The sequence below is a fragment of the Haliotis rufescens genome, unplaced genomic scaffold, assembly GCF_023055435.1.
Source record: "Haliotis rufescens isolate VD_foot unplaced genomic scaffold, xgHalRufe1.0.p SCAF_31, whole genome shotgun sequence".
Classification (NCBI taxonomy): domain Eukaryota; kingdom Metazoa; phylum Mollusca; class Gastropoda; order Lepetellida; family Haliotidae; genus Haliotis; species Haliotis rufescens.
Window position 1 is genome coordinate 1,838,304 of NW_025964013.1, and position 24,121 is coordinate 1,862,424.

The window sequence follows — 24,121 nt, forward strand, 5'->3', positions numbered from 1 at the left end:
CGGCCTGTTTTTCGCCCCTGTTCTTTTTTCATCACTCATTTTTTGTAAACATTCACCATCCCTATAAGATTTAGGGTTATTTCAGAATCTTTAGCCCAACCGAAATGTTGCTGGACACGAGCTAACGGGCAGGCGGACATTGCTTGTACAACTATTTTAACGGACGTAAATATGATTTATTGTGTGTCTTACCTTGATTGCTTTACCCAACCTACTGCCTGTGTTTACAACAACTACCGCCCGTCAACGTGGGGCGGTGGGGGTAGCCTAGCGGTTAAAGCGTTCGCGTTCGTCAGGGTTCGATTTCCGACATGGGTACATTGTATGAAGCTCATTTCTGGTATACCCCGCCGTGATATTGCTGGAATATTGCTGAAAGCGGCGTAAAACCATACTCACTCTCTCAGTGTCTACACGTTGGCCCATTTCATGGTAAACAAAAGAAAATCACAATTATACAAGGGGAACTTCAAATGTTAGAATGATAACATTGATCAATGACAAACAGTATGGAATGCACCGAAATGGTCTTTATTACAGGAAACATCTCAGACAAGCATTTAACATCGGCTTTGCCTCGTTTTGTGTGTATGCAACACATATCTCTCTATAAGCACAGGACAGACACGTGACATTAGGTACCACGGAGCGAGGGTGGAGAACAAGCGGGACATCAGATCAAATGTATGTGGACGGACCATGCAGGCAGAATCAACAAGGGACAGATGAAACATGCACAAGGAAGCTTTAAAACTTCATATCACGATGCTAAAAAAGAATATTTCATACATACAAAAAGAAAACTACAAACAAATATATAAATTTGCAAAATATGAAAAAAATCACAGAATCCTAAATCGATTGCAACACAAAAAATGGAAAGTAGCTTGTACTACATCAGTACATACGGTACAGGCAGTTACAGACGCCATGTTCGACAGCTCTGCTACATTGTTATAGGGCGCAGACAATTGACGCCAGTAACGGATGTTGTATAACTTATCACTTTGAAGAGATAGCAACATAATTTGAAACTACTTGATGTACACACTTAACTGAATACGATACATGTAGTTTTGAGGCAAATAGCTACAACTACAACAGCCATAAAATACTCGCCTTTGTTACAGACGTATCAAAGTTCATCAAGGAGGATGTTAAACAAATAAAGCGAAAGTGTCATAATGACCGACGGATACACAATACAAAGAGTGAGTATAGTTTTACGCCGCTTTTAGCAATATTCCAGTGACACCACAACTGGGCTTCACACATTGTACCCATGTCGGGAATCGAACCCGGGCCTTCGGCGTGACGAGCAAACGCTTTAACCACTAGGCTACCCCACCGCCCCGATACACTATACAGAGATCATGGGCTGGTTAAGATAGATCTGCGTTGCTGTTTGTTCCTTCTGTAGGTACGTGTGTCACATATACAGTCTAGTCACGGTATGGCTGAAATATTGTCGTTGTGACTATAAACCATAACTCACTCATTCAGTCTCATATAGAGTCGAGTGTTGTTTAGATACGACATCATTCTTTTCTCTGATTTTCTATCATGATGTGATCGAAATCAGGCATAGATATATTGTGTATTGGTCACATGACACTTTAAGCCCAGAATGAAAGTTACTACTTATATTATGGTAAGCAACTACTTGTAGATATAAATAATTTGTAAATGTTATCCATCAGTAATATCTAATTGAAACAATAATTCGAGTATCCTTCATAATTACACCGAGAAGCCGTATATTGCGTCAACCCGCTCTCAGTACATGTCTGTAACAGACCAGGTGTACCTTGACAGCTTTCTGCTCTCTGCGTCAACCCGCTCTCAGTACATGTCTGTAACAGACCAGGTGTACCTTGACAGCTTTCTGCTCTCTGCGTCAACCCGCTCTCAGTACATGTCTGTAACAGACCAGGTGTACCTTGACAGCTTTCTGCTCTCAGTACATGTCTGTAACAGACCAGGTGTACCTTGACAGCTTTCTGCTCTCAGTACATGTCTGTAACAGACCAGGTGTACCTTGACAGCTTTCTGCTCTCTGCGCCAACCTCGATCATCCGTTCTTTGCATCTCTATTGAGTTATGATACAAAACCTGGACCAATAGCTTCGTTTCGGAAGTGACGTCACCAACTGCTTCCCTTTCATCACTAACTTTGAACAGAGTTTATTTTAATTTTACTTATGAAATTTAACTGGAGGACTATATTTAGCGTCATGTCACTGACTTGTTGTAAAGGCAACTACGGTGACGTCTGTGTCAAGGGATGTATTAGAACAGAATGGAGATATAATACACTGGACAATCGAGGGTGACCCCGCGGTTCTCAACATGGGAATATTTCAGCACTAACTCGTGAGTCTCATGTACGTGCGAGCGGCGAGCTGACAGAACGGGTAGCCATCATAAACATTAACATATTCTGCAATCAAACATATTCTTCTCAATGTGATTACTCGGTATTTCTAATCAGTATTTGCGACTAAATGCTCTAGGCTGTCCTAGATTAGAGAACGTGTCACTGCCCTCGTCCCTCGTCTTGCTCTTGGGAGACGCCTGTCTCGTGATGACCGCACGTGACACCAAGGTGATGGTGAAGATCAGTAGAATTATGGTGACGGTGCCAAGGGCTGCCATGATTGCTATCACCTCTTTGCTGGTGCTGCAAGTTTGCTGCTTCTCCGTCTTGGTCACATCGCCTGGATTCTCTGGAACACAAGGTCAGTGTATGCGGAAGGTTTACGAAATCCAAAGAACAAGGGTCATAATCGAAACCGACCTGGGATTCGAACCCACGACTAATGGATCCTTGAATACTTATTACGAGCAGTTGGAGTGCATGATGGTTAAATCGACCCGGGCCCGAGGGAGAGCAAAGGATGTGCCGTTGTGAAGGGCGCCCAAGTGCTGCTCACGGAATGGTATTTGGCGCTGGAGTGGTTACATTGAAAAGGGCGCCCCAGCTTTTACTGTTAAAGGGCAAGCAATCACAATCACTGTGAAGAGCACCCAAGTGTTTTACTGGTGAAGGACAGTTCTACTATGATAACGGGCGCCGAAGTACTATCTCGGTAACGGGCGCCCAAGTATTATCACGGTAACGGACGCCCAAGTAATATCACGGTAACGGGCGCCCAAGTATTATCACGGTAACGGGCGCCCAAGTAATATCACGGTAACGGGCGCTCAAGTACTATCACGGTAACGGGCGCCCAAGTAATATCACGGTAACGGGCGCCCAAGTACTATCATGGTAACGGGCGCCCAAGTACTATCTCGGTAACGGGCGCCCAAGTATTATCACGGTAACGGGCGCCCAAGTACTATCACGGTAACGGGCGCCCAAGTACTTTCACGGTAACAGGCGCTCAAGTACTATCACGGTAACGGGCTCCCAAGTACTATCACGGTAACGGGCGCTCAAGTACTATCACGGTAACGGGCGCCCAAGTACTATCATGATAACGGGCGCTCAAGTACGATCATGGTAAAGGGCCCCCAAGTACTATCATGATAACGGGCGCTCAAGGACTATCACGGTAAAGGGCGACCAAGTACTGTCACGGTAAAGGGCGCCCAAGTACTATCAAGGTATCGGACCCCCAAGTAACATTAAGGTATCGGACGCCCAAGTACGATCTTGGTAAAGGTAACCAAGCAATCTGTTTGTGCATAAAACGAAAGAACTGGCCACGCCAACTGACGTATTACTGTTTCCTAATTGGCTGATAACAATTGGAGGGGCTTGTGCTTTATTATTGCCTGAATGATGTCACTGATTTCATGCGGTTATCTGTAGTGTGTGTGTGTTAATGATAAGCCCGATTAGTTATATGTAGCCCGTGAAGCTATTATTGTTGACGCATAAGGATTGACTTCAGGGTGGTATTGCGTTCATTGGGGTATTTATACACGTACACACCACTGCTCACACTGTGCATACGTCCGCTGTATGTGTTCAAAATGTTGATAGCATTGAGAGCCGCCAAGCATAAGACGGGGAAGCACTTACCTTCCTCGGTGTCGTCAAGGACGAAGGGGCCTCCGACGTTGATGATACCGCCAACTTCGCGAGTCTGGAATCCCGGCGCGTCTCGCCGCTTCCGCCCATACCCCTTCTGGTTGGTCAGGGCGTTCTTGCAGTCTCGCTGCAATAACATCAGTGTCATTTCATAAATCTTTGATGAAACGGTTGATGTACAATGATGGTAAATGTCTAGTGTACAACGATGGTGAATGTCTAGTGTACAACGATGGTAAACGGTTGATGTACAACAATGGTGAATGTCTGATGTACAACGACAATGAACGGTTGATGTACAATGATGGTAAATGTTTAGTGTACAATAATAGTGAACGGTTGGTGTACAACGATGTTGAATGTCTAGTGTACAACGATAGTGAATTGTTGGTGTACAACGATAGTGAATGTCTAGTGTACAACGATAGTGAACGGTTGGTGTACAACGATGGTGAATGTCTAGTGAACAATGATGGTGAACGGTTGGTGTACAACGATGGTGAATGTCTGGTGAACAACGATAGTGAATGTCTGGTGTACAACGATAGTGAATTGTTGGGGTACAAAGATGGTGAATGTCTAGTGTACAACGATAGTGAATTGTTGGTGTACAACGATGGTGAATGTCTAGTTGACAACGATAGTGAATTGTTGGTGTACAACGATGGTGAATGTCTAGTGTACAACGATAGTGAACGGTAACCGTTGGTGTACAACAATGGTGAATGTCTAGTGTACAACGATAGTGAACGGTTGGTGTACAACGATGGTGAATGTCTAGGGTACAACGATAGTGAACGGTTGGTGTACAACGATGGTGAATGTCTAGTGTACAACGATAGTGGACTGTTGATGTACAACGATGGTGAATGTCTAGTGTACAATGATAGTTAACGGTTGATGTACAACGATGGTGAATGTCTAGTGTACAATTATAGTGAACGGTTGATGTACAACGATAGTGAATGTCTAGTGTACAACGATATATAACGGTTGATGTACAACGATGGTGAATGTCTAGTGTACAATTATAGTGAACGGATGATGTACAACGATGGTGAATGTCTAGTGTACAACGATAGTTAACGGTTGATGTACAACGATGGTGAATGTCTAGTGTAAAATCATAGTGAACGGTTGGTGTACAACGATGGTGAATGTCTAGTGTACAACGATAGTGGGCTGTTAGTGTACAACGATGGTGAATGTCTAGTGTACAACGATAGTGGACTGTTGATGTATAACGATGGTGAATGTCTAGTGTACAACGATAGTGGACTGTTGGTGTATAACGATGGTGAATGTCTAGTGTACAACGATAGTGGACTGTTGGTGTACAACGATGGTGAATGTCTAGTGTACAACGATAGTGGACTGTTGGTGTACAACGATGGTGAATGTCTAGTGTACAACGATAGTGGACTGTTGGTGTACAACGATGGTGAATGTCTAGTGTACAACGATAGTGAACGGTTGGTGTACAACGATGGTGAATGTCTAGTGTACAACGATAGTGAACGGTTGGTGTACAACGATGGTGAATGTCTAGTGTACAACGATAGTGAACGGTTGGTGTACAACGATGGTGAATGTCTGGTGTACAACGATAGTGAACGGTTGTTGTACAACGATGGTGAATGTCTAGTGAACAACGATAGTGGACTGTTGGTGTACAACGATGGTGAATGTCTAATGTACAACGATAGTGAACGGTTGATGTACAACGATGGTGAATGTCAGTGTACAACGATAGTGAACGGTTGGTGTACAGCGATTGTGACTGTCTAGTGTATAACGATAGTGAACGGTTGGTGTACAGCGATTGTGACTGTCTAGTGTACAGCGATTGTGACTGTCTAGTGTACAACGATAGTGAGCGGTTGGTGTACAACGATGGTGAATGTCTAGTGTACAACCATAGTGAACGGTTGGTGTACAACGATGGTGAATGTCTAGTGTACAACGATAGTGAATGGATAATGTGCAACAAGAAACTGGTTCATTGGCCCCTCTGCATTGCAAAGTAGGGCACGGGTGGCCCAGTGGTCTCGTGTCACTCCTCCTGCTTTACCCGCATCACATTCATACCCACAACCCCCAGCCTCGTAGATAGACCCAGCTCAATCACTCCCTTGATTCAACACCAAACTAACTCACTCCCTCTCTTGATTGACGACAAACTCACTCCCTCTCTTGATTGAAGACTAACTCACTCCCACCCTTGATTCAAGACCAACTCACTCACTCCACTGATTCAAGACAACTCACTCACTCCACTGATTCAAGACCAACTCACTCACTCCACTGATTCAAGACTAACTCACTTATTCCACTAATTCAAGACCAACTCACTCTCTCCACTGATTCAAGACTAACTCACTCCCACCTTTGATTCAAGACCAACTCACTCACTCCACTGATTCAAGACCAACTCACTCACTCCACTGATTCAATACCAACTCACTCACTCCACTGATTCAAGACTAACTCACTCACTCCACTGATTCAATACCAACTCACTTACTACACTGTTTCAAGACCCACTCACTCACTCCACTGATTCAAAACTAACTCACTCCAACCTTTGATTCAAAACTAACTCACTCCCACCTTTGAGTCAAGACCAACTCACTCACTCCACTAATTCAAGACCAACTCACTCACTCCACTGATTCACTTCCAACTCGCTCACTCCTTAGATTCAAGACCAACTCACGCACTCCACTGATTCAAGACCAACTCACTCACTCCACTGATTCACTTCCAACTCGCCCACTCCTTAGATTCAAGACCAACTCACTCAATCCACTGATTCAAGACCAACTCACTCACTCCACTGATTCAAGACCAACTCACTCACTCCACTGATTTAAGACCAACTCACTCACTCCACTGATTCAAGACCAACTCACTCACTCCACTGATTCAAGACCAACTCACTCACTCCACTGATTCAAGACCAACTCACTCACTCCACTGATTCAAGACCAACTCACTCACTCCACTGATTCAAGACCAACTCACTCACTCCACTGATTCAAGACCAACTCACTCACTCCACTGATTCAAGACCAACTCACTCACTCCACTGATTCAAGACCAACTCACTCACTCCACTGATTCAAGACCAACTCACTCACTCATTAGATTCAAGACCAACTCACTCACTCCACTGATTCAAGACCAACTCACTCACTCCACTGATTCAAGACCAACTCACTCACTCCACTGATTCAATACCAACTCACTCACTCCCGTGATTCCAGACCAACTCACTCACTCCACTGATTCAATACCAACTCACTCACTCCTTAGATTCAAGACCAACTCACTCACTCCACTGATTCAATACCAACTCGCTCACTCCACTGATTCAATACCAACTCACTCACTCCCGTGATTCCAGACCAACTCACTCACTCCACTGATTCAATACCAACTCACTCACTCCACTGATTCAAGACCAACTCACTCACTCCACTGATTCAATACCAACTCGCTCACTCCACTGATTCAATACCAACTCGCTCACTCGTTAGATTCAAGACCAACTCACTCACTCCACTGATTCAAGACCAACTCACTCACTCCACTGATTCAAGACCAACTCACTCACTCCACTGATTCAAGACCAACTCACTCACTCCACTGATTCAAGACCAACTCACTCACTCCACTGATTCAAGACCAACTCACTCAATCCACTGATTCAAGACCAACTCACTCACTCATTAGATTCAAGACCAACTCACTCACTCCACTGATTCAAGACCAACTCACTCACTCCACTGATTCAAGACCAACTCACTCACTCCACTGATTCAAGACCAACTCACTCACTCCTTAGATTCAAGACCAACTCACTCACTCCACTGATTCAATACCAACTCGCTCACTCGTTAGATTCAAGACCAACTCACTCACTCCACTGATTCAATACCAACTCACTCACTCCCGTGATTCAAGACCAACTCACTCACTCCACTGATTCAATACCAACTCACTCACTCCACTGATTCCAGACCAACCCAACTCATTCACATTTTATCAAAATGGTGTAAATAAAAATGATGAAGCTGGCACTAACAGGGTTGCATCCGTCTCCATATCCGGGTGGGCACGCCTTCACTTTACAGTCAATGCCCAGCTTGTCCGACGACACAAACTTGAAGACACGTATTACCATGGTGATGGTGATGGTCACGTTATCATCTTTCATCATTATTTGGTCGCTCAGAATCGGCACAGCATCCTCCTGCACACAGCTGGAACGAGGAAATAGATGTCGGCATGTATTCGTAAACAAAAGTATTTTATATTATCAATATTGTTAAACACTAGTTACTAAAAAGCGATACGAATCCTATGTGTAACGTTGTAATGTTATAACGCGCTCTAATGACGTCACAGCGATGTGATGCACACTATAGCGGCGTCACAGCGAGTAATTGACGTCATGTACAATGTAGTGGCGTCACAAGGAGTCATTGTTGACGTCATAGTGACCTTGTCAGCTTCTAGACAGAGGTTTCAGTATAAAACACTTTCTACACAACAGTTTCGCCATCAAGCGTGTGTTACATTCGTGTATGTCTCCTTTACTGAGTTAATGAAACTCTTGCTGAGAAAATACAGACATTCCGACACTACAACACACATATATATCAAATATAATGGAATACTTGCAGAAGCGTTACTTTCACATTGATATTTATGTAGGACTCTTCTCTCCCGCCTCTGGTTGTCTCAACTACCCTGTACATCACTCACTGACCAGCACGTCAGCCATCATCCCTCACTCTATGGTACCTGGTACCCATGTGATGGCTGTGTGTCTCGACTTACCTCTCCTCCACCACTGTGAGATTGTCACCGTTCTCCATTGTGTCATTGAAGACACACGATTCCAGCCGGGCGCCATCAAAGCCTACAGCATAATTATGAGGTGAGAATGTTTGCAATGACAGGAGGACTACAGGCGTAGGAAGAAGCATGTCATGTAGGGACATCAACACAATAATACTTACAACATTGGAACACGGGAGATACAGTCGTCACAGGCGTCGCAGTTTACTGGGAAGTTTTGAACCCCATGGCTTACCTGGCTCCTACGGCCGTGGGTGGGGATCCATGCTCGCCATTATTATGAGTGCTGATTTGTCATCAACATGCACTCACTCACTCCCTCGTTTACTCCCTCCCTCCCTCCCCACTCATTCAACCATCCACCCACCCACTCAGTCACTCACTCCAGATCTGTCACGCAAACATGATGTCCTTGGTCATCACAAGTTTTAAGCACTATAAATAGACAGGTGCACCCCTTCCACTAAGTGAACTAGTCCATATCAGAACTTTATGATAAAAAAGGGTACTCCGCTATTATGATATACTGAACAACAAAAGTTCCTGTGACATTGAATAAGATCTAATGCAATTGAATGTACTGAACCAAATTAAAAACTTCACAATCCTAAAATTTTAACTTTTGACCAGTTATCATTGTGGGCCCTTATTTTGTATTTAAACAGTAATGGCCACATATTGTCTTCAGATAACACCCGTTTTTGTGCAGGTGAATCGATCAAAATCATGTGCACAGCACTATAGTGGCAAAAGTGTTTTTTCACGTGCGACTTGTCACGTGGCCATAATACCGCACGTGTTTTCAGCCATACTTGTTAGCAGTCATTAACAAAAAAAGAAAAAAAGGAGAAAAGAAAAGTCTTTACGGCCATTTGTCATGCAACGCCTTTCAAATGTGCAACGTGAACGTGTCATCGGCATGTTGCAGACGGGAACGTCCGTAGCTGAAGTCGCAAGGACGATGGGTTGTAGTCGACGGACTGTTTATGATTTACAGACGCGTCTACAGCAAACGGGTACCACCGCTGATCGCCCTCGGCCAGGTCGACCACGTGTGACGTCACATGCAGAGGATCGTCAGATTGTCTTACGTCACCTCCGTAACCGATTCTTGACGGCTACATCAACCAGAAATGAACTGTTTAGGGGTAGACTGATTGCGCAGACTGTTCGAAACCGTCTGAGAACTGCTCACCTTCAAGCACGACGGCCATACTGCGGGCCGATTCTGACTCAATTACACAGACGTCAACGTCAATTGTGGGCACAGCGACACTTACGATGGACTCAGAGGAATTGGAATCAAGTCGTCTTCAGTGATGAATCCCGATTTAATCTTCAATTTGCTGATGGTAGGGCGAGGGTGTGGAGGCGCCGTCATGAACGTTACGCCCAGTTTTGTGTACAGGAAGTTGACAGATTTCGAGGCGGAAGTTTCATGGTGTGGGGTTCTTTCTGTGGCAATGCACGTTCCAGGCTTCTTGTCATCCGTGGCAACCTCAACGCTGCTGCTTACCGCGACCAGGTACTGGCACCAGACTTCTGCCTTTTATGGCAGCACATGGACCCGGTTAGATCTTCTAACACGACAATGCCAGACCCCACACAGCTATTTTGACAAGGAATTTCCTTCAGAATGCGGGAGTCAACGTCATGGACTGGCCGTCAAGGTCTCCCGACCTCAATCCCATCGAACACGTCTGGGATGCTCTTGGCAGAAGTCTGCGCACTCTCCAGAACCAATCACAGAATTAACAAGATCTTGGCACCATTTTGCAGCAACAATGACGTCGTCTTCCCAATCATGTGTTCACAAGCATCACAAGGTCTATGCGGAGGCGTTGTGTGGCAGTTGTCAACGCACATGGTGGCCATACACGCTATTGAACTTGTGTGCCATCAGATTCTCGTGCTTGGGACTTATGATTTAAACTGTTGATGTTATTACCGAATACCGTAGGTGCTTGAAACAAATTATGGTTACCACCGTTAATTAAAACCCTTCTTTGGACATTAATGATTAAAAATTACCTTCTCTGATACATTTGTCCGTTGTATATCAAATATGGGATTTCTTTTAAAAATGTTAAGGTTTTAATTTGATTCAGTATATTTGCTTTGAAAAGACACTAGGGTGTCACCCAACATCATTCTTCCAACTCTTTCGGTTTTGTTGCAATTAATGTTAAAGGTACTGTAAACAGCTTCAGTAGCAGAGCCATTATCGATGTCATTTGATTGTGACGTCACATTGGTCTGCAAAGCATTGTGATGCAATTTAGATAACGCTTGATCTCACCCAAGCAATATATCCCGTGGGAGCCAGTTTTGGATGATAAATGGATGTCACTTACTTGTAGAATCTATGGTGAATGTCAGTGTCAGCTTCTCACCAAGCCTGACGTTCTTGGCATCGTCATTGTCGCCCGTGATTTCAAATTTGACCGGAGACAGCTGTGCCTCCCTCGTGACCTGGTTCATATCCTTCCTAGAATTGATCAAATAACTATCCGAAACATATTCCGTTTGTACAACATGTTGGAAAGATTAAGAAATACATTAAGTGCAATAAAATAACACCAAAAACATAAAGGTTATCACGCGAGTGTGTTTGGGGATGGTAAATGTCCTGTATTAGGAATAAACATTGCCTTTAGCGAGCCTTGGCTTGGTTGGCGTGTTTCAACTTACACATCCAGTGAAACGCTGTCGGCTTTCTTGCCGATGACGACACTCTTGGTGTTGAAGATACACGTGAAGTTGAGCACCTCGTCCAGGGACGTCATGAACGTCTTCTCGTAGACGATGTAGATGATACGAGTGTAGGACGTCGTGGTGGAGTTGGAGATGTCGGTACTCTGTAGCAAGACAACACGGATGACAAACACACAATCTGTCAATGCCTTATAAGGCTATATAAGTGCAATAGTCTTTGACCCTACGTTAAACCCCATTTCACCTCACCTTGGTATTACACTACGCAATAGTCCAGTCATATCAGGGCAAACTGTGAGGAATCGATTCTGGGCCAAACAAATCAGGAAAATAGACCTTACATCGATAATACACACTCATCCACGCAATCGATAACACAAAACCATCCACGTCGTAGCGCGTAATCACGCTATCGATAACACACAACCATCCACGTCATAGCGCCTCATCACGCTATCGATAACACACAACCATCCCCGTCATAGCGCCTAATCACGCCATCGATAACACAAAACAATCAACGTCATAGAGACTAATCACGCTATCGATAACACACAACCATAAACGTCATAGCGCCTAATCACGCCATCAATAACAAACAACCGTCCCCGTCATAGCGACTAATCACGCTATCGATAACACACAACTATCCACGTCACAGAGCCTAACAACGTCATCGATAACACACAACTATCCACGTCACAGAGTCTAACAACGTCATCGATAACACACAACCATCCACGTCACAGAGCCTAAACACGTCATCGATAACACACAACCATCCCCGTCATAGCGCCTAATCACGCTATCGATAACACACAACCATCCACGTCATAGCGACTAATCACGCTATCGATAACACAACCATCCACGACTAGCGCCAAACCACGCCATCGATAACACACAACCATCCACGTCACAGAGCCTAACCACGTCATCGATAACACACAACCATCCACGTCACAGAGCCTAACCACGTCATCGATAACACACAACCATCCGCGTCACAGAGTCTAACAACGCCATCGATAACACACAACCATCCACGTCACAGAGCCTAACCACGACATCGATAACACAACCATCCACGTCATAGCGCCTAATCACGTCATCGATAACACACAACCATCCACGTCACAGAGCCTAACCACGTCATCGATAACACAACCATCCACGTCATAGCGCCTAATCACGCTATCGATAACATACAACCATCCACGTCACAGAGCCTAAACACGTCATCGATAACACAACCATCCACGTCATAGCGCCTAGTCACGCTATCGATAACACACAACCATCCACGTCACAGAGCCTAACCACGTCATCAATAACACAACCATCCACGTCATAGCGCCTAATCACGCTATCGATAACACACAACCATCCACGTCACAGAGCCTAACCACGTCATCGATAACACAACCATCCACGTCATAGCGCCTAATCACGCTATCGATAACACACAACCATCCACGTGACAGAGCCTAACCACGTCATCGATAACACACAACCATTCACGTCACAGAGTCTAACAACGCCTTCGATAACACACAACCATCCACGTCACTGAGCCTAACCACGTCATCGATAACACACAACTATCCACGTCACAGAGTCTAACAACGCCATCGATAACACAAAACCATCCACGTCACAGAGCCTAAACACGTCATCGATAACACACAACCATCCCCGTCATAGCGCCTAATCACGCTATCGATAACACACAACCATCCACGTCATAGCGACTAATCACGCTATCGATAACACAACCATCCACGACTAGCGCCAAACCACGCCATCGATAACACACAACCATCCACGTCACAGAGCCTAACCACGTCATCGATAACACACAACCATCCACGTCACAGAGTCTAACAACGCCATCGATAACACACAACTATCCACTTCACAGAGTCTAACCACGACATCGATAACACAACCATCCACGTCATAGCGCCTTATCACGCTATCGATAACACACAACCATCCACGTCACAGAGCCTAACCACGTCATCGATAACACTACCATCCACGTCATAGCGCCTAATCACGCTATCGATAACACACAACCATCCACGTCACAGAGCCTAACCACGTCATCGATAACACACAACTATCCACGTCACAGTGCCTAACCACGTCATCGATAACACACAACCATCCACGTCACAGAGCCTAACCACGTCATCGATAACACAACCATCCACGTCATAGCGCCTAATCACGCTATCGATAACACACAACCATCCACGTCACAGAGCCTAACCACGTCATCGATAACACAACCATCCACGTCATAGCGCCTAATCACGCTATCGATAACACACAACCATCCACGTCACAAAGCCTAACCACGACATCGATAACACACAACCATCCACGTGACAGAGCCTAACCACGCCATCGATAACACACAACTATCCACGTCACAGAGCCTAACCACGTCATCGATAACACACAACCATCAACGCCTAAAAGCCTAACCACGACATCGATAACACCCACTCACCCACAGAGCCATGCCTCATCAGGTGGGCCGTGGGTACATTATATCATCACACGCTGTATGTGTGTTCACTTGGGACGACAAGCAGCTTTTACATTAATAACAAAACAATTACACAGAAGTGTCCTGTCTCTTTCCACTGTCCGCTAAATAACTAAGTGGGGAGTCTCCATGCAGTACGTACGTTTGCTGGCGGTGGTTGATCAAACACGGCAGAGATGTTGCCGCACTTATCGTCGTTATTGTTAACGTCCCTAGCATAGCCCTCCCATCCTTTATTTCCGTTTCCTGATGTGGAAACAGGTTCGAACTGACACGTGTCTCGGTTATTCTCCTCGTAGATGTAGCCGCTGAAGTTGCCAAAAGGGTGGACACCGACCAGCAGACTCCCTGACTTGCAGTCCACTTGATCTGGAAGGAGAAAAATGTTCGATATACATGTAATTTTTAACGCCGCACTCAGCAATATTCCAGCGATATGCCGGCGCTCTGTAAATTATCGGGTGGGGACCAGACAATCTAGCGATTGACATCATGTGCCTTGATCTACGAAGACGCAACTGAGATACGATGACATGCACGCCACAGCCTGACCAATTCACTCCGCCGCCTCTTAAGACCAACACAGCTTGCTTGCGACCTACAGTAAACTACGTTTATAACGAACACGAACACGAAAACGCTTATAACGAACTGACGGATATAACGAACTTATTCTTGCGACCTACAGTAAACTACGTTTATAACGAACACGAACACGAACACGCTTATAACGAACTGACAGATATAACGAACTTATTTTTGTGTCCCGACCATTTACTGTACATATGATGTATATGCTTATAACGAACTACGGTTATAACGAGCTAAAATTCGTGGTCCCTTTGAGTTTGTTATAACCGTAGTTTATTGTATATGTTACCCAGAATCCCGACCTGGCCCGGATAGAGCAGGTGAAGGTTGTGGAGTGGTGACATTTCGGCAATAGTACCTTTAACATTAAATACTATAGCTATACTCTTTTATTACTAGGAACAGTACACGACATAATGCCATTACACCACATTTAGAGTTACCGTGGTGTTGCTATGGATTACCAGGGAGTTGCTACATGTATGGTGTTGCTATGGATTACCAAGGAGTTGCTACATGAATGGTGTTGCTATGGATTACCAGGGAGTTGCTACATGTATGGTGTTGCTATGGATTGCCAGTGAGTTGCTACATGTGTGGTGTTGCTATGGATTACCAGGGAGTTGCTACATGTATGGTGTTGCTATGGATTACCAGGGAGTTGCTACATGTATGGTGTTGCTATGGATTACCAGGGAGTTGCTACATGTATGGTGTTGCTATGGATTACCAGGGAGTTGCTACATGTATGGTGTTGCTATGGTTTACAAGTGAGTTGCTACATGTATGGTGTTGCTATGGATTACCAGGGAGTTGCTACATGTATGGTGTTGCTATGGATTACCAGGGAGTTGCTACATGTATGGTGTTGCTATGGATTACCAGGGAGTTGCTACATGTATGGTGTTGCTATGGTTTACAAGTGAGTTGCTACATGTATGGTGTTGCTATGGATTAACAGGGAGTTGCTACATGAATGATGTTGCTATGGATTACCAAGGAGTTGCTTCATGTATGGTGTTGCTATGGATTACCAGGGAGTTGCTACATGTATGGTGTTGCTATGGATTACCAAGGAGTTGCTACATGAATGGTGTTGCTATGGATTACCAGGGAGTTGCTACATGTATGGTGTTGCTATGGATTGCCAGTGAGTTGCTACATGTATGGTGTTGCTATGGATTACCAGGGAGTTGCTACATGTATGGTGTTGCTATGGATTACCAGGGAGTTGCTACATGTATGGTGTTGCTATGGATTACCAGGGAGTTGCTACATGTATGGTGTTGCTATGGTTTACAAGTGAGTTGCTACATGTATGGTGTTGCTATGGATTACCAGGGAGTTGCTACATGTATGGTGTTGCTATGGATTACCAGGGAGTTGCTACATGAATGGTGTTGCTATGGTTTACCAGGGAGTTGCTACATGTATGGTGTTGCTATGGATTACCAGGGAGTTGCTACATGTATGGTGTTGCTATGGATTACCAGGGAGTTGCTACATGTATGGTGTTGCTATGGATTACCAAGGAGTTGCTACATGAATGGTGTTGCTATGGATTACCAGGGAGTTGCTACATGTATGGTGTTGCTATGGATTACCAGGGAGTTGCTACATGAATGGTGTTGCTATGGTTTACCAGGGAGTTGCTACATGTATGGTGTTGCTATGGATTACCAGGGAGTTGCTACATGTATGGTGTTGCTATGGATTACCAGGGAGTTGCTACATGTATGGTGTTGCTATGGATTACCAGGGAGTTGCTACATGAATGGTGTTGCTATGGTTTACCAGGGAGTTGCTACATGTATGGTGTTGCTATGGATTACCAGGGAGTTGCTACATGTATGGTGTTGCTATGGATTACCAGGGAGTTGCTACATGAATGGTGTTGCTATGGTTTACCAGGGAGTTGCTACATGTATGGTGTTGCTATGGATTACCAGGGAGTTGCTACATGTATGGTGTTGCTATGGATTACCAGGGAGTTGCTACATGTATGGTGTTGCTATGGATTACCAGGGAGTTGCTACATGTATGGTGTTGCTATGGATTACCAGGGAGTTGCTACATGTATGGTGTTGCTATGGATTACCAGGGAGTTGCTACATGTATGGTGTCGCTATAGATTAACAGGGAGTTGCTACATGTATGGTGTTGCTATGGATTACCAGGGAGTTGCTACATGAATGGTGTTGCTATAGATTAACAGGGAGTTGCTACATGTATGGTGTTGCTATGGATTACCAGGGAGTTGCTACATGTATGGTGTTGCTATGGATTACCAGGGAGTTGCTACATGAATGGTGTTGCTATGGATTACCAGGGAGTTGCTACATGAATGGTGTTGCTATAGATTAACAGAGATCAGCTAGGGAGTTAGTAAGGAGTAAGTGGTTTGTCAGGGAGTTAGTTAGTGTTAATTCGTTGCTAATGAGTTAGTAGGGAGTTGCTAGAGAGCTGACAGAGAGTTGTGTGCTTGCATGTCATCGTGTCTCAGTTGCGTATATGTCGATTGATGCTCATGATGTCAGTCACTGGACTGTCTGGTTCACACTCGATTGTTTACAGACCGCCCTCATATTGCTTGAATATTGCGTCATGTAGGTATTAATGAGACGTTGAGCTGTATCTGTGAAGCAGACACTGTCTGGATACTCACATCTCTTCAATGAGCAGCTCTCGCCATAGTATTCAGGTGCACACACACACGAGGTATCGTTCACGCCGGTCGATATACACGTGCCTCCATTCTCACAGCTGGTCGTGTTACAGCTGTCCCCATCTATTTGGCCTGTAAAACATATATAACATTGAACATGGCTGCCGTTAGGATTACACTCTCACCCATCTCCTAGCACAACATGTAACATGGTTGCCTTGAAGATTGCAGTTACTCTCATCTCCCAGCAAAACATGTAACATGGTTGCCTTTAAGATTACAGTTACTCTCATCTCCTAACACAACATGTAACATGGTTGTCTTTAAGATTACAGTTACACACATCTCCTAGCACAACATGTAACATGGTTGCCTTTAAGATTACAGTTACTCTCATCTCCTAACACAACATGTAACATGGTTGTCTTTAAGATTACAGTTACACACATCTCCTAACACAATATGTAACATGGTTGTCTTTAAGATTACAGTTACACACATCTCCTAGCAAAACATGTAACATGGTTGCCTTTAAGATTACAGTTACACACATCTCCTAGCACAACATGTAACATGGTTGCCTTGAAGATTACAGTTACTCTCATCTCCCAGCACAACATGTAACATGGTTGCCTTGAAGATTACAGTTACTCTCATCTCCCAGCATAACATGTAACATGATTGCCTTGAAGATTACAGTTACTCTCATCTCCTAACACACCATGTAACATGGTTGCCTTTAGGATTACAATTACTCTCATCTCCTTGCACAAACTGTAACATGTTTGCCTTGAATATTACAGTTACTCTCATCTCCTAGCACAACATGTAACATGGCTGCCTTGAAGATTACAGTTACTCTCATCTCCTAGCACAACATGTAACATGGTTGCCTTTAAGACTACAGTTACTCTCATCTCCTAGCACAACGTGTAACACGGTTGCCTTAAGATTACGGTTACTCTCATCTCCTAGCACAACGTGTGACACGGTTGCTTTTAAGATTACAGTTACTCTCATCTCCTAGCACAACATGTAACATGGTTGCCTTGAAGATTACGGTTACTCTCATCTCCTAACACAAAATGTAACACGGCTGCCTTGAAGATTACGGTTACTCTCAACTCCTAGGACAACATGTAACATGGTTGCCTTTAAGATTACAGTTACTCTCATCTCCTAGCACAACATGTAACATGGCTGCCTTTAAGATTACAGTTACTCTCATCTCCTAGCACAACATGTGACATGGTTGCCTTTAAGATTACAGTTACTCTCATCTCCTAGCACAACATGTAACATGGTTGCCTTAAGATTACAGTTACTCCCATCTCCTAGCACAACGTGTAACACGGTTGCCTTAAGATTACGGTTACTCTCATCTCCTAGCACAACGTGTGACACGGTTGCTTTTAAGATTACAGTGCGTGACACCAGCAACTTAAGCTGGGTTGTTCCACACAACTGATATTTTACTGCCATTTATTGCTATTGGAGTATTGTTAAGATTGTGTTGATTGACCCACACAATAGTTATTGTTGGGTGAGATGCTGGGCGGCGACAACGTCAGCTAATGAAGGCTACGTTCTGTTTCCAGCTTTATGCCTAATCTCACGACCCCAGCCCCCTTCGTGTCAGTGTCAGAAAATGAGCATACAAGTGGCCTTATCGGAGTAGCTCCAACAAGGTTGGTGATAAACTTCAGGCACAATTCATAAGCCAGTAATCTCGATGGCCACGCCTTGCTTTCATGTATTAGTGGCTTTCAACATGCACGACTGCAGGAAATGTATAGCTAATACATTCATACTCCTTTTCTAGGTGTCAATAGGTGTCAATAGGGATATAGGTTCACACGAACATCAATATTATCTTGAATTTGATATGATTTAATGCAGGATTGTATGTGTTGTGCACTCAACTGGTTTCGCGCCTTAAATACCCTCTGAACACCGGTATCCACCACATTTAACTGTTTCAAAACACCGGGTGTCACTTACACGAAACATACTTGGTATCCCTCTGGCAACACGCTGCCTCACAAACACCCGACTGTCACTAACGTTAGATATGTATGTAAACACTCAAGTTAATGAAATAGTGCGTATGTTTGTTTGTCAAACATGAATGTTTTTCAGATGAGTGATAGAGTTAATTGCGTTGCATATGTTGCTATAAAATAAAGACCATTGATCAGCAGTGTTATAAATACTACGTCACATTCCTTATTATCACCTGAAGACTGCCTGATGACCAGACTCATTAAAATCAGCTCTTGGTTCTGACTACAGCGACACAAAGGCCTGAGGACATTCCTTTGAAGGTCACGTCAGAACGACCGATCAGAGCGAAATCTCAAAAGTGACACTTTTTTTACATATCATGCAACCTGGAAGGTTAACACGGGTCATTTCAACAACAGCTACGGACTGTACGGCTTCAATTGGATAAACATTTGAGTGAGTGAGTATTATACCGCTTTTAGCAATATTCCAGCAATATCACGGCGGGGGACACCAGAAATGGGCTTCACACATTGTACCCATGTCGGGAATCGAGCCCGGGTCTTTGGCGTGACGAGCGAACGCTTTAACCACAAGGCTATCCGACCGCCCCGATAAACATTTGACACGAAAGAGACTTCCCATTACCCGTGGGAAATGCTGTCTTATAATCTCGGCCTCCTTTAGACATTCCAGAATGTTCTTTTGTTCAGAATTTCACATTTTGAATCGAGAACATATTATTTTTCAAAACGTAGTCTGGAATGGAAGTCGTCATTTTGAAACTAGTGCCGTATAGCTCGAAAAAGCTGCTTTCTTCGTGGTAAATGTTCGCGAAAGGTCGTTGTGACGTGGCCTGCAATGGAATGATCTCGGATCTTGTGTAGTGGTAGCGAATTCTAAAAATTACTTTGGCTGTGATTGCTTTGACTACAAGACAAAGTCCAAATCGTAATTACCGTATTCGACGTAATATGCGCACAGGGCGCTCTCAAAATTAGAAATAGGGGGCTCTTATTAGAATGTTATTTTGGTGAAAAAAACAGAGTTGAAAGATAAATTTCGTGGTTAATGGTGACAGCCTGAAATGTTTATGTACGACAGATATAATTCCCAGAATTTAATTGCCTATAATTAAGGGTGCATATAACACACGAGTGTGTATTATACGCGAATAAAGAAGTCTTGTGTACATTATTGTGTGATATAGCAACTCTATTTTCTTCTGACGATTTTCGAAACACAATACATGTACCATAATTTTGCTTTTTGCTTGATGTATTCACTGTTTTCTACGTTCAAACTGACACAGAGATAATGTTGCACTGTTAACGTGTACATTGAATGCAGGGCCAAATAGGATACATCCTCTAAACAGCAACAGCAGCAACAACAGCAACAACATCGACTCTCCACGGATTAAAGATTCACAATATTTGTCTTAATGAATCATTGATGAGACTCTCAGAAGCAAAAATGTGAAATATTCATGAGTCAGAAAGCTTAGACAGGTCATGTAAACTTGAAAATAAGAGCTTTAGAAAACGTTGCGTTTCGTGAGATATTGATATTAAGTTATACGTGTGTGTAAATACTGTGTGATGGTTTAGGCTTGGTGGGTCTCTGGCTGGGTATTTACACGTTGTATATCCTAGACAGTAACAGATAGTCATTACACTTCAGTGACAAATCGGGGCGGTCGGGTAGCCTAGTGGTTAAAGCGTTCGCTCGTCACGCCGAAGACCCGGGTTCGCTTCCCGACATGGGTACAATGTGTGAAGCCCATTTCTGGTGTCCCCCGCCGTGATATTGCTGGAATATTGCTAAAAGCGGCGTAAAACCATACTCAGTCAGTCAGTCAGTGACAAATCGAAACTTTCGCAGTCCCCCTATTGAGATTGACAGACATAGGCGATACACAACTCTAACGCCACAGGTGTTTTAAGGAGTTTTCTAATGTAAATCTTACATTGAAGGCATGATACAGTGTACACTGGCCAGGTTTGGATGCAGTGATGCTCGAATTCACATCGGAAATAGATGATATAATACTCCGCCAACTAATTATAATGTAAACAGGAGTGAATATTGTGACACGACTCCAAGCTTTAGTTCATTGTGCCTTTGAGTTGAAATCGGGAACAGTTCAGAAAACTATTTGTCTTGACTTTTAAAAATAATTCCCATACCCACAATAGTACCTTGTATTATACCTAACCCAGACGCTTGGCCTGTTGCTAAAACGTGTAGAAACACGCTCAGAAAGGGAGAAAATTAGGAGTCAATATTGTATGTAGTTTTCCTATTTCGTTGATGATTTGTAATGTGTTCATGAACACACACGGTGTTAGTAATTGTCATACGTTGTAACTGTAATGTTACATGCGGAGTGACTCATACATTCAGAAAAATGTCTTCGTATTCGGTATGATGAATAAAGTTAAAACACGAATAGCGTAAAACAGTCAACAGTTGATCATAGACCAGGTAAAACAGTCAACAGTTGATCATAGACCAGGTAAAACAGTCAACAGTTGATCATAGACCAGGTAAAACAGTCAACAGTTGATCATAGACCAGGTAAAACAGTCAACAGTTGATCATAGACCAGGTAAAACAGTCAACAGTTGATCATAGACCAGGTAAAACAGTCAACAGTTGATCATAGACCAGGTAAAACAGTCAACAGTTGATCATAGACCAGGTAAAACAGTCAACAGTTGATCATAGACCAGGTAAAATGTCAAGGGATAAAACCAACACCTGGGGCCATAAATCTAATTAGTCCCCAAAAGTTGCTTGTGTCAGTGGCTACATGTATGGCTCGTTTTTCTGTTTCACCGATTAAAATGATGATATTGTTGTTGATGATGATGACGACGATGATGATGATGATGTTAAATAAATCACCATAAACAATATAGTTTTAGTTAATCGCCTACAGATATTAATAATACTTACTACTATTAATCGAACAGTCGTATCCGTCGAATCCAGGCGCGCACGTGCAGTTTGCCGCGTTTTTTGAACATGTACCCCCGTTCTCGCATCTCTGTCCTCGGCGTCGACAATCGAATGACGCATTAATAACTGAAACCACAGAATAGAAAGTATGTTATCATAGCAAACGGAGAAATACAGGACATTAATGCAGTAAACACTGGAAAGATAATTACACAGCGACACAACCCCTCAATGTATCCCATTACTCAAATTAACTAAGATAAAGTACAGATGAATAAAATACATAGAATGATAAATTTAACAGGAACTAAGGCATAAATATGGAGAGCAAGTAAAGACATGAAAATGATACATCAAATATTATACTCTATATCTAATTACTTACATTCGTAATCATATATTTGTTTATTTCTCATTTTCTTTTGTGTGTGTGTATATATTTTATATTTATATCAATTTTACACAAACACTCACACGCGCACGCACGCACGCACGCACGCAAGCACGCACGCACGCACGCACACACACACACACGCACGCACGTACCCAAGCACGCACGGACGTACGCACGCACGCACGCACAGACACACACACACACACGTACACACACACACACACACACACACACACACACACACACACACACACACACACACACACACACACACACACACACACACACACACACACACACACACACACACACACACACACACACGTGCCTCTTCGGGCTGTACACCGTGCTGACGTCATAACATCCCCGATCAATGACCTCACATGACAATAGCAAAGGAATGTTGGTATATTCTCGGTATACTTATATAGTAAATACATAATGTTTATATTTTCTTTGATAATTAACAGACACTTACAGCACACAAATCCAACAAACAACACTACACTGAGAACGCTTCGTGGTGGGGACATTCTGCCGTGAATTTCCATCAGAGACTGTAAGTGAAAACTTTCATATTATTTAACATCTATGTCATGCTTGTTTATGTAATAATCAATAAACAATCATGATAATAATAAGTCTATCAACATCATTCATACCCATTTGAATTATATGTGTCTTAAGGTTATTCTTTATAAAAAATCATCATCAGAATTACTCTCAATAAGGTCTATATGCCAGTAGTTTATGATGTAGTTACTCTCCCTCAATAGCTCAGGGGTATGCCATATCATTATGAAAAAGAAACCATCCTAAGATCCAATACAGATGTATTCTTAGAAATACATTACAAAAAATGCTGATGACACATACCTTTTATGTTGATGCCAATTGACAAACACAAATTTTCACATACCGACTGGTGTGTTATCTATGAACAGTCTCTTGTACGGACCCAATCCAGAATACTCGTCAACTCCACTGCAAGGGAAAGTTGATTTCTAGACTGAAACCTGCTTTACGAAACGACGCGAACTATAGCTTCTTTACGGACCTACTGAATGATATATGGACATCACGTGACACCGTCTCTGATTTCATTGGCCGTTCTCAATTGTTTCTATTTATAGTTTATGTTATAAGTGTTTGTTGAACACCCGAATATATGTAATGTGTGGAGATGTGTGCCGCATATACACCATAATGAGAGAAATATTTGTTGAAACTTATTGTCTACACATACTACACTTACAGCATCTTTCATCTTGTCATTGCAGAAGTTAATACCATTAGTCACCTATTTCACCATATAATAATTTCTTT

General features: G+C 43.3%; 1 protein-coding gene across 2 annotated transcripts; it reads right to left on the bottom strand.

The window, feature by feature from the left end:
* Window positions 1-515: 515 nt before the first annotated feature.
* Window positions 516-23,837, bottom strand: LOC124136777 (EGF-like domain-containing protein 2). Of its 2 annotated transcripts, none has more exons than XM_046502804.2 (11): window positions 23,715-23,837; window positions 23,274-23,352; window positions 22,399-22,527; window positions 17,434-17,565; window positions 14,320-14,546; window positions 11,597-11,763; window positions 11,260-11,393; window positions 8,885-8,966; window positions 8,127-8,304; window positions 4,031-4,166; window positions 516-2,726 (listed from the first exon to the last, which is right to left on the bottom strand). In XM_046502804.2, the coding sequence occupies exons 2-11, from the start codon at window positions 23,344-23,346 to the stop codon at window positions 2,488-2,490; spliced, it is 1,497 nt and encodes a 498-aa protein (XP_046358760.1). In that variant the 5' UTR covers window positions 23,347-23,352; window positions 23,715-23,837; the 3' UTR covers window positions 516-2,487. The 2 variants fall into 2 exon arrangements, with proteins under 2 accessions (XP_046358760.1, XP_046358761.1); XM_046502805.2 differs by having other exon boundaries at window positions 23,672-23,837.
* Between the last annotated feature and the right edge of the window lie 284 nt (window positions 23,838-24,121).